This window comes from Nematolebias whitei, chromosome 18 (genome assembly GCF_014905685.2).
Source record: "Nematolebias whitei isolate Nwh7 chromosome 18, NemWhi1, whole genome shotgun sequence".
NCBI lineage: Eukaryota > Metazoa > Chordata > Actinopteri > Cyprinodontiformes > Rivulidae > Nematolebias > Nematolebias whitei.
Window position 1 is genome coordinate 80,165 of NC_056515.1, and position 12,909 is coordinate 93,073.

The window sequence follows — 12,909 nt, forward strand, 5'->3', positions numbered from 1 at the left end:
CAGATCTCCTTAAATGTATCCTATTTGCTGATGATACCACTTTTTTTTATTTTGGTAAAGATATGAGACAGATGTTTGAGTTGATGACGGCAGAATTTGTTAAAATACAAGATTGGTTTAAACTAAATAAATTATCATTAAATATAAGTAAAACTAAGTACATGATATTCAGTAAAAAAAAAAGGGAAATTATTGATGTTCCATTTACGATTGATGGTGTTGAGATTTGTCGTGTTAGTGAAATGAAGTTTTTGGGTGTTGTCATTGATGACAAATTGACGTGGAAACATCACATAAACTCTGTAAGGATAAAGATAGCCAAAACTATTGCAGTATTATACAAAGTCAGGAACTTGTTAAATGATAAAGCCCTGTATTTGTTAAATAACACAATTATTGTCCCACATATAATTTATTGTATTGATATTTGGGGAAAAGCATGTAAAACATTTACGGAACCTGTTTTCTTGCTGCAGAAAAGAGCAGTAAGAATAATCACTAGAAAACATTACTGTCACCCATCTAGCACATTATTTCATCAACTGAAAATATTGAAGTTCCATGACTTGGTGGATTATAATATTTTACTAGTTATGTATAGAGCTCATATAAATGAACTACCTGTGAATATCCAAATATATTTCATTAAACGACAAAGCTGTTATAATCTCAAGGGAAAGGAAATATTTGTTAAACCAAGATATAGAACCAGTTTGAAGGGTCGGTCAACCTCAATCCAGGGAATTAGATTGTGGAATGGTTTGAAAACTGAAGGGAAAAATGCAAAAACAACTATTACTTTTAAGAAAATAATTAAAAATGGACTTCTGCAAAAATATATATGAAATACTGTTATGTATGTTGCATTATAGTTCAAAAATTATAGTGAATTGTTCTTTTTTTTCTTTTTTTGTTTGTTTAGGTACTTACAGATGATTGTTGTTTGATTTGAATTATTGTAAGAGGGGGCAGATAAAATAAGATTTTTTTCTTCCTTCTGCCACCCTTGATTTTATTTATATATTATATAAACTTAGTTTGCATTATTGTTTTCTTTTTGTGTTGTATTTTAAAATGAATAAATTTAATTAAAAAAAAATTAAAAAAAATAAAAATAAAAATAAAAAAGATGTCTGTAAAACAAAACTGAACTGAAATTAAAAATAAAAGAGCTAAAGGGACTTTAAGATTTCTTTCCTGTTTAAAAAAAATACATTCATTAAACTAGTCTTAATACGTAATTTGTAATCAGAATCAGAATCTGCTTTATTGTCATTGCACAGATAAGTACAGCAAAATTATGTTCCGTAGAGCCGTCCGAAAGATGGATGGAAGTGTACCACTGAGAGCAAGCAAGAATTTTTAAAAATATTATTACATATATATATATATATATATATATATATGTATAATTTAAATATTGATTCTTCTGCAAAGTGAAGGTCGGAGGTCACAAAGGCAAAAAGTTCTGTTGTCTCCATCTGTAGAAGCTGCTGGACTCTCAGAGCCATGGGGACATCACCGGATATGAGGTGAAGTGGGAGAAGACTGACGAGAAAAACCATCTGAATCGGACCTTCCTAACTCCTGACATTTACAACCACACCCTGAGTCTGGACACGACACAACAACACGTTGTCACGGTTACAGCAAAGAACAAATATGGCCGCTCACCGTTATCAACCATCATCATTCCAGCCATGGGTCCAGGTACGATAGGAACCTTAGAGATGTGATGAAAACACAGCAAAGATCAGACACTGATCACACCTCAGTCATTCAGTCACTTTTCATGTGGACAACAAGCAGCTGCTTTTTAAAATAACTTCCTGTTCAGATTCTTGAGTCATATCTGAGGAATGCTCAACTGCTCTTTATACAACTTTATTTTGTAAGACAAAAAGGTTTATTTCGACCTGTTCACACAAACAACTTTCTCTGCTAAAACTCAAAAAAAATGCAAAAAGACCAAAATGTTAATGCTAAAGAAGCAGAACATTAGCCAAAAGAACCAAAATTGAGCTAAACGTTTGCTAAAATTAGCTAAATAGTAGCTGCTAGCTAAATGAATAATGGAGAAAAGACTAGCTAAAAGTATAAGGCTAGCTAAAAACTAAAAGTACTAGTAGTAAAAAGCTAGGTAAAAAAGCCCAACATTTCCTAAAAGCTAAATGTAGCATACTGTTAAAAAATAAACAAAAATGCTAGCTAAATTGAATGAGCAAACTGATAACTAAAATTCAGAAAATGCTAGCTAGCAAAATGATATATAAATGCATAAAGGTGCAAAAAAAACTAGCTAGAAGCTAAAAATAGTTAAAGGCTGTCCAAAACCTAGAAGTAGCTAAAAGAGGCAAACTGATGATAAATGATACATTAAGATGACCAGATTTCTGAATTTAAATCTGGGGACATTTCTTTTGGAGACAAAAGAATTTACAAGATGGCGCCTTTGTTGATGGCACGCAGTCTACCTCTCCTGAATTTGTTAAAGTTACTCATGTTTTGCCTTCTCTTCATTCATGATGTATCCTCACTTCTAGTGTATGACCGCTCAACTCTGCTAAAGATCCAGGATTCGCTAAACAACGCACCAGTTTTTGGTAAAACTGGACATTTTAAGAAACCACCGCCCTTCCTGGCGTCTGTGCCAGCCTATCTACGCCGCACTACCGGGACGTTGCTACGCAACAAACGCCGCAGAAGACGTGGAAGGAGAGCGGGAGTCCTCGTCAAATTCAAATTCTACCTCTCCTCTCACAGTACGGGTGATCATCGGCTTCTACTACAGGACTTACCTTCGGAGTTTGGCATCGTCGACCTCCGGCGTTCCCTGGTTTATCGTCATCGATGCCTCGTTCCTGTTAATCCTGGCGTCAACTTTCAGTTTCCACCTTGTCGCTCTGTGGGGACTAGGAGGGGGGGCTGCGTGCAACAGAACCTCCGCCCGCTTGCCCGAGCAGCTGATGACGCAAATGGCTGTGTACCAGCGCGTGCAGCCCTGTTTAATGCCCGATCGCTCTCAAATAAAACCTTTATGCTAAACGATCTGATCTCTACTCATCATTTGGATTTATTCCTGATGACTGAGACCTGGCTGAAACCAGGGGACAACAGTGCATTTTCTGAGCTCCTCCCACCTGGCTCCTCCTACCTGAGTGCACCGCGTGTGTCTGGCCGTGGGGGCGGTCTCGCTGCTGTGTTCAGTGATAAACTCACCTGCCGCCCACTGCCTCCTCAAAACTACAGCAGCTTTGAGCTTCAGCTGTTTGTGATGGAATCTGCACACCCCCTGCTGTGTGGTGTTTTATATCGCCCACCAAAATATAATAAGGATTTCATTAATGAATTCTCAGAACTGTTAACTGAACTGTTGCCAAAATTTGACAGTTTGCTTTTATGTGGTGATTTTAACATTCATGTTTGCTGTCCCTGTAACCAACTTTCTGCTGACTTTCAAAACCTTCTGGATTCTTTTAACCTGTCACAATCTTTGTCAGTGTCCACACACAGTCATGGTCACACTTTGGACTTAATCATCTCTCACGGCCTTCGTGTATCTGTTATAGAAATTTTGGACACTTGTATTTCAGACCACTTTCCTATTATATTTGAATTTTCCACTCCTCCCCCAGTAAAAACTATGCTTCCAGCACGTCGCTGCCGCTTCATCACTCCCTCCACTCCAGGTCAGTTTGCTGCTGCGTTTAGAAGCACTGACTTCTACTCTGCTGAAAGTCTGGACTCATCTCTACATCCAGAAGAATTTATCACCTCCTTTCAGTACACTTCTACAAAGATCTTGGACTCCATCGCTCCTTTAAGACAGACTTCTACAAAAATCAAGCCAGATCCCTGGCTTAATGGTACCACTCGGACCTTTAGACAACTCTGCAGGAAAGCAGAACGCAGGTGGAAGAAAGACAGGCTTCATGTGTCCCAGGACATACTGAGAGACTGTCTTCATGAATATCAAAAAGCTGTTAAGCAGGCCAAATCACAATATCTTTCTAATTTAATTTATACCAGCTGTAACCGGCCAAGGGTTTTATTTAATACCATTCAGTCTGTCATTAATCCCTCCATCAATGTTCTGAAAACTGCTACACAGTCTACCTGTGATGGTTTTCTTGATTACTTTGTGAACAAAATAGACTCTATCAAGCAGAACATTGTCAGTACATATAATGCTGTTCAGTTATGTGCTCCCTCAATAACCTCTGCTGTGTTTGATCAGTTCCACCTGGTCTCACTACCTCACCTCGTTAAGGTGGTTCAGCAGATGAAACCTACAAACTGTACCCTGGACATCATTCCCTCTAAGATGTTCAAGCAGTCCTTGGATGTTATTGGTCCTTGTCTTCTGACGTTTATTAATAGCTGTCTAAGTTCAGGTTATGTCCCGTCTGTTTTCAAACATGCTGTGGTCAGGCCTCTTCTTAAAAAACCGGGTTTAGATCCTACAGCTTTTTCTAATTTCAGGCCAATTTCACACTTGTCATTTTTATCCAAAGTTCTGGAAAAGGTTGTTTTCATTCAGTTGCAACCTTTTTTAGAACACAACAACTTGTTTGAAAAATTTCAATCTGGCTTCAGACCCCGCCATAGCACTGAATCTGCACTACTCAAAGTACAGAATGATATTCTTTTGTCCCTTGATGCCAAAAAACCTGTTCTGCTGGTGATGTTGGACCTCTCAGCAGCTTTTGATACTGTAGACCATCAAGTCCTAATCACTCGTTTGGCTCAGCAGGTTGGCCTTCAGGGTGTTGTGCTCGAGTGGTTTAAGTCCTATTTAACAGACAGAACTTTCTCTGTTATGATTGGTGATCTGTCCTCTTCTTCAGTCTCTTTGACCTCTGGTGTACCGCAGGGATCCATTCTGGGGCCTGTTCTCTTCTCACTTTACATGCTACCATTAGGACCCATCATTGCACGCCATAATCTGTCTTTTCATCTGTATGCAGATGATCTACAAATCTATCTGCCGGTCACTCCCAGTTCCTCACTCGGTTTCAACTCTATTGCCAGCTGCTTAAACGACATTAAGCACTGGCTGTCTCAGAATTTTCTCCACCTCAATAACGATAAAACTGAATGGATTTTATTTGGTGCTTCCAGTAACGCATGCAACATCTCTCCCAGTCTAGGTTTTCCGCTCCCCCACGCCAACCAGGTGGTAAAAAATCTAGGAGTGGAGCTTGACTGTAACTTAAAGCTAGATAAACAGATCAGTTCTGTTGTGAAAACCAGCTTCTTTCAGCTCCGTCTGCTTTCCAAAGTAAAATCACTCCTTAGCCGTAGTGATCTGGAGAAGGCCATCCATGCCTTTGTGAGCTCTAGGCTTGATTACTGTAACACCTTATATGTCGGTATAAATCAATCTTCTATCTCCCGTTTACAGCTTGTACAAAACTCTACTGCTCGCCTGTTGACTAACACACGTAAATATGAACACATCACTCCTGTCCTTTCTTCTTTACACTGGCTCCCGGTTCAGTTTAGGATACAGTTCAAGCTGCTGCTGTTTGTTTTTAAAGCTTTGAATGGCCTTGCACCACCTTATATTTCAGAACTTTTGAAAGTCCACCAGCCCAGCAGAGCTTTACGGTCTGCTGGTCAAAATCTGCTGGAGGTGCCTTGCTCAAGGTGCAAACAATGGGGGGACCGGTCCTTTTCTGTTGCAGGCCCAACAGCCTGGAATACTCTTCCCTATGAGCTGCGTGCCATCTCTGATCTGGTTCTGTTCAAAGCCAAACTGAAAACATACTTATTTAAAAGGGCTTTTAATGTTTAACTTTTAGTAGTTTAGTATTTACTATTTATTTTTTTATTTTATCTCTTTTACCTTCTTTTATTCTCGCTGTGTTTTTAATTTGCACTGATGTATTGTGTCCTGTTTTTAATCTTGTTTTGTCTTGTGAAGCACCTTGGTCAATGCAAGGCGTTGTTGGAAGGTGCTATAGAAATAAAGTTTATTATTATTATTATTAAAAAATAATAAAATGTTATCAAGATGAAATTCAGAAATGTGTACAGTTACATGTTCATTTCTTTTTATGTATTTATTCATGTTTAAACAATAAAAATCAAATGTAGCAGCAGGAATGTGCCTCTCCACACACATTTCCCAAGAGTAATAATACAAATAAAGTAATAATAGTAGCAATGGTGTCAGAAACATTTGTAATGTGGGGGGACACAATAAAGTAGATGTCATTTCCTGTATTCTGGTGTATTTTAACCCTCCTGTTATGTTGCGGGTCAAATTGACCCGTTTTAAAGTTTAACAGGTTGTTAAACATCTATGTTTGCCTCCATAAGAAAACACTTGATTCAGTTTTGGCGAGCACAGAACAATAAGTGGTTTGAGTATTCTAGTAATCAAGTGGGATGGATTTGTTCACAAAGAAACCAAAACAGCGCTGGGTGAACTAATATGGTTCTGCGAGGCCCCCTCTCTGAAGAGCTATCACCCACTGTAGCCATGGAGGTCTAGAATAGAATAAGATCAGAAAAGGTTATGTACAGATAATAGTAAAGTTGTTTTTCTTCTTTCGGTTGTTCCCTTCTTCAGGGGTCACCAATGCGAACTAACTCGCGTGAAGACTTGGCAATTGTTTTTACACCAGATGCCCTTCCTGACACAACCACAGACCACCAAGTGACCACAGCCCTTTGTGTGGAGCAGAGAGCTAGGGTGCCCGGGGTAGCAGATGGTAGGGATTAAGGGCCTTGTTCAAGGGCTCAGGGTGGGGCAAGTGAGGGTGGAGGCAGGTGTGGGTGTTTCACCTTTCCCACTGACATTTCAATGCTGTCAGTCTGAGGAGTTGAACCGGCGACCTTCCAATCACAGGCCCGTCTTTTCTAACCTCTGTGCCACCACTCCCCACAGAGGACAGTAAAGTGAAATACTTCAAACATAAGAAATAAGACACAATTTAGTAATATGCTATATATTATTTTTATTTGTTCTTCCACCTATTTCATCTTGTCACTAGAATAACTGCCTCTAATTATTTAACTAGTTTCCTCCTCTGTTGAAATGCCAAAAATCCTATATTTCGCTAAATGATATATTTGTTTGGAGCTCCAAGCTCATGGAACAGAAGAAATGCACATTTAAGCAGATAATGAGCTCTTTCTCCTTCTAATTTTCATTTCAGTTCTTGCTTCATTCAGTTTCTGTCACTGAGGAACTTTCATACGACCAAACTGAGTAGGCAAACATCCCAGCATTTATCTTTTTAACTGATGCAGAAACTCTTATTCATGCCTTTGTCTCTTGTCATCTTGATTATTGTAACTCTTTATTTTCTGGTCTGCCCCAAAGTTCTCTGTATTGCCTTCAACTAGTGCAAAACACTGCAGCCAGAGTTCTCACAAGATCCCATAAATATCAACATATCACTCCAGTTCTGTCCTCGTTGCATTGGCTCCCTGTGGTTTTTAGAATTGATTTTAAAATGTTATCGTTTGTTTTTAAATCCCTTAACGGTCTTGCGCCATCGTATCTATCTGAGCTTCTTGCCCCCTGCATCCCACACTATTGACTAACATCCTGAAACACTCTGGTCTATCAAAACTAGCAGTCTCCTGGTTCACCAACTATCTAACTAACAGAACACAGTCTGTCCATGTAGCCGGATCCTCCTCTACATTCCTAGATGTTGTGAAAGGGGTGCCACAGGGTTCTGTCTTGGGTCCCATTCTTTTCTCCTTATATATCAACGATCTATGCAGTGATCTGTCAAACGCCTCCCACCATTATTATGCAGATGACACTATCATTTATTGCTGTTCATCCTCCCTCAGCCAAGCCTTCACCTCTCTTCAAGACGCTTTTAATATTATCCAGTCACGTCTGCAAAAACTCAGACTGTTCCTAAATGCTGACAAAAGCAAGATCATGGTTTTATCCAACAGAAAGCAGCAACCAGAGAACTCACCTCAAATTGAAACCCAAGAGGGAAAACAAATAGAAATGGTCTCCACCTACAAATATCTAGGTTTCAACATTGACAATAAACTGTCATTTAAAATCCACATCTCCAAAATGGTCACTAAACTCAAACTGAAGCTAGGCTTCTACTTCAGAAATAAATCCTGCTTCTCATGTAAAGCCAGGAGAACATTAGTAGCTGCAACTTTCATGCTGATATTAGATTATGGTGACGTGCTGTACATGAGTGCTGCATCAAAATACCTACAGTCCTTAGACTCAGTTTATCATGGTGCCCTTCGATTCATTACTGACTCCAGTTATCGCACTCATCACTGTGAACTTTACGTCAAGTCTAGCTGGTCTTCTCTCAGCACTCGCAGATACACTCACTGGATATCCTTCATCTATAAGACCCTTCTAAACCTAGTCCCGTCATACCTTACCTCCCTAATACAAACATCACACAATCATTACTCCCTGCGCTCTAATGACCTAATCCTCCTGTCAGTTCCTCTGGTCAGAACTGAACTAGGAAAAAGAGCATTCAGCTTCGCCGTCCCCTCAGCCTGGAACAACTTACAGACAGATTTGAAACTATCAACACTCATCTCGCCTAGATCCTTCATGTCAACCGTATCAGATAATGTTATCAAAAATCTGGACCATTGCAGATGTTTCTAAAACACTGCTTATCAAATACACATGTCTTTGTTCACTTTTAACTCTGTCTACTTAACCTGATGTCTGTTCTACATTTAATGTCTACAGAAGTCTGTCTTATCCTGATGGTTTCAAACTGTTAACATTTATTTATAGTGATAGTAGTTTCTTTTTTCTTTTGATAAATGTAAATGCTTATTGTCAATAACCCTGTGACGTGTGCTGATGACCACTTGACCAGGTCACTCTTGTGAAAGAGATCTCGATCTCAACGGGCTCTACCTGGTAAAATAAAGGTGATTGATTGATTGATTGATTGATTGATTGATTGATCCCCTCTTGCAATCTCAGAACCTTAAATCTGTTCTTACTTTCCACTCCCAGAACTCGACTGGTGACAAAAGGAGGGAGGGCTTTTATGGTCAGGGCTCCTAATTTGTGGAATGCTCTTCCTTTAATTATTAGACAGGCCTCTTCATTGTCTTCTTTTAAATCATTAATTAAAACTGACTTCTTTAATAAGGATTTTAATATTTGAATTTCTTTCTTTTTTATGTTGTTATTTTAATTGATTTGGTATATTTTTTGTGTTTCTGATGTCATTTATGATGTTTTAATTGATTATGTGAAGCACTTTGTAACATTTGTTTGAAAGGTGCTATACAAATAAATTATTATTATTATTTATTTATTTATTTATTACCTAGGCACAGCTGACAACACTAGTAACCTTTCCTACCACGAACCAAGCATTTATCGCAGTTAGAATCAGCCCAGTTCAAACTAAATAAATTGTTTCACACATACCATATCACAGGCCAGTGGAGCAAATTTTTCAGACCATATTACTTCCATACAGGACAGCTCCCTGTCGGTGGTGACAAGCTCACGCTCTTTTTCTTCTATTTGGAAATAGTGGAGCACGGCTCTTCTTATCTACCTGGGTGATTGAGCTTAAAACCTTTTTTTAAAACCTTTTTTTCTCATTCATAAAACGCTTAAATTGGGGATATTTCTGGGGACAGCTTTAGCTGGGGACAGGTCGTCCAAAACGGGAACTGTCCCCGGAAATTGGGGAAGTCTGGTCACCCTATGATAAATGTAGCTGAAAGACTAAAGAAGCAACACACTAACTAATATAAAAGTGCTATGTGTTGTCATAATTGTATATTTCCAAACGATGATGAAACTACTGTAGTTATTTGCATTTAACCCATCACATGTGAGATACACCCAGGTGGAGCAGTGGGCAGCTATGTAAGTGCCTGGGGAGAAATTAGGGATTGGGTGTCTTGTTCAAGGATACATCGACATGCTGGCATGGCAGGGAGTAGAGACTGTGACTTTCTGGTTCCTCTCTGGGGGTCTGAGATGTTGTAGAGGTAGGATACCACAGAGCACATAATACATGTATATACGTTTTGGAGGCAGATGTGGCTGAGTGGTTAGAGCAGTTGTCCTCCAATGCAAGAGTTGGGGGTTTGATTCCACCAACAGTCACATGCCAAAGTGTCCCTGGGCAAGACACTGAACCCCTCTTCAAGGATTCAAGGATTTTTTTATTGTCATACCAGCTCACATTTGCATGTTTGTGGTACGAAATTCGGACTCATGTCCCAGATCAAGAAGCCTAACAATTAACAAATAAATAAATACAAAAGAGTACAGTGATGAGTTAGGGTGCCATCATTTGTAATAAACTGCAAAGCGCCATGATACACGCTATCCAGCATGTGAAGACATTGAGCAGAGGCATTCATGTATAGTACATCACCATAGTCAATAATCGGAAGAAAAGTTGACTCAACAAATTTCTGTTTTACCCTAAAAAAAAAGCAGGATTTATTCCGAAAATAAATCCAAGTAAAAGCTTCAGTTTATTTACAATAAACTGAATATCTGCTTTAAAAGACAATTTGTCATCAATTAAAAATCCCAGATATTTGAATGAAGATACAAGTTCAATTTGTTGACCATCACTAGTGGTGATGAGAGACTGGTTTGACCTTGCTGATGTTGAGTTGCTGAAAAACATTAGCTTTGTGTTGTCAACATTCAAAACAAGTTGAAGCTGACAAAGTTGTTCTTGTATTTTGTTTAATGCATTATGCATATATGCAAACACTTCTGTGGGCGTAGGTGCAAAGCAATAAATGACTGTGTCATCTGCATAAAAATGAATTGCTGCATTTGAAATATCCTTTCCAAAATAATTAATATACAAGATAAATAACAAAGGGCTCAGTACAGAAACTTGTGGTACCCCCTTGTGAATAAACTGAACTCCAGAACAAAAACCATCTAACTGGACAGCCTGGGTTCTATCTTTAAGATAGTTTGCAAATCATCCAACTGTATGTGTAGAAAACCCAACTGTTGTTAGATGGTTAAGTAGAATGAAGTGATCCACAGTATCAAAGAGGGGGAGTGGTGGCGCAGAGGTTAGAAGATGTGCTTGTGATTGAAAAGTCACAGGTTCACCTTCCGGTACCGTCAACATCAAAATGTGAGTGGAAAAGGTGAAACACCCACACCTCCCTCCACCCTCATTCTCCCCACTCTGGGTCCCTGAGCAAGGCCCTTAACCCTCACCATCTGCTCCCTAAACAGGTCTCTCTTGAAAAATGAGTTCTCGTGGCTCAATGAGACTACCTGTATAAATAAAGGGTAAATAAAATAAAATAAAATGAAAAGGCCTTAGAGAAATCTATAAATAGTGAAAGACAACACTGATTTTTATCTAGAACTTCTGTTATATCATCTATAACCTTTAATGCTGCAGTGGTGTATATGTGTATATATGTATATATATATATATATATATATATATATATATATATATATATATATATATATATGTTCAGTAGAGCAGTTTCAGTGCTATGGAGAGATTTGAAGCCAGATTGGAATAACTCTAGGATAGCGTGATCCCCCAAAAACTGTTTCAACTGAGACTCCACAATTTTTTCCAGTAGTTTAGAGGTGAATGGGAGTCTGGAGACAGGCCGGAAGTTGGACATGACTGAGGGGTCAAGGTTAGGTTTTTTCAGGAGGGGCTGGACAGCAGCATGTTTAAAAGTTTTTGGCACCACACCTGAGGATAAACTGCTATTCAGAATAGTGAGGATAAAAGGACCCAGGGTAGGAAAAACTTCCTTTAGCAGTCGAGGGGGGACCACATCAAAGGGGGAACCAGATGGCTTCATGCTGCACATTGCCTGCTCCAGAGAGGACAGAGAGATGGGCTCAAAGTGGTCAAACACAGCCACACACTGAGATGGGATGGACAGCTGGCGGAGAAATGAGTGCCCGGGTGTTTGCCACTTTTTCTAAAAAGAAATGGAGGAAGTTTTCACACAGCTCGGTTGAGGCTTCCAGAGGTGAAGGCTCACTGAGGTGTAGAACTGAGTTCAGGGTGGAGAAAAGAACTCGGGGGTTGTGGGAGTTGGAAACAATTAAATCAGAGAAGAATTTACATTTGGCAGCTTTAACGGTTTTCTGATAGTGACGCCAACTCTCAATGATTTTGTAGGTGTGTGTGTGCGTGCGTGCACGTGTGTGCGCACGTAAAAAAAGGTGTTCACTAGTGAACAAAAAAACAACAGTTCACCTAGATTTCCTTTAATTCCACACATTTAAAACATGTTTCTCACCAAGTTTGTGTAAATTCATCTGTGGATTTTAAAGACATTTTAACTTTAATACACTTTAATACAGAGCGTCAGGTCGGCACTATTTGTCTTTATAGAGAAATAAAAATCATCACCACTGGACTTTTTTTTTACTTGTGTTCAACACTGCTCATCTAAATGATGTTTCTCATGAAGCTTGAGGACAATAAGGTGTGGGGTTTTAAAGACATTTCAACTTTAATGCACCTGAACACACACCGTCTCTTACACCTGCAGCGTCTTACAGCGTCACAGTTACTGCTAAGCTAAGATGCTACAGACATAGCTCCTCTCAAGCATCCTCTTAACATGAATATATGTTTATGATCAACCCCCTGGTCAACAACTGCCCACACTAAGCTGCTAAACTGGCGAGCGAGTAACACAGGTACCTCCACCTCCTCCACCTGTGCGCGTTTTCTGCCACGACAAGAGGCAGGAAGAGACGGTGGAGAGTTGGAGGTAACCTGGAAAACCTGGAGTGGAGTTTTAGTAGCTTGAGTATTATCCTATTAATCAAGTGGAATGGATTTGTTCACGAAGAAAGAGAAACTGCGCCGCCTGAACGAATGTTTTATAGTAAAAGTGGGAGGGTCCAAATGAACGTTTTTTTAATGTGGGGGGGGGGGGGGG

General features: G+C 39.3%; 1 protein-coding gene across 1 annotated transcript in view; it reads left to right on the forward strand.

The window, feature by feature from the left end:
* Nucleotides 1-1,487: 1,487 nt before the first annotated feature.
* The window catches only part of LOC119424983 (leukemia inhibitory factor receptor), a gene marked incomplete at its 5' end in the record, with an annotated part of 17,572 nt that continues 6,150 nt past the window's right edge, over nucleotides 1,488-12,909 (forward strand). The window contains 1 exon segment of the mRNA XM_037692506.1: nucleotides 1,488-1,710. Within this exon segment, the coding sequence (XP_037548434.1) occupies nucleotides 1,488-1,710 (223 nt within the window).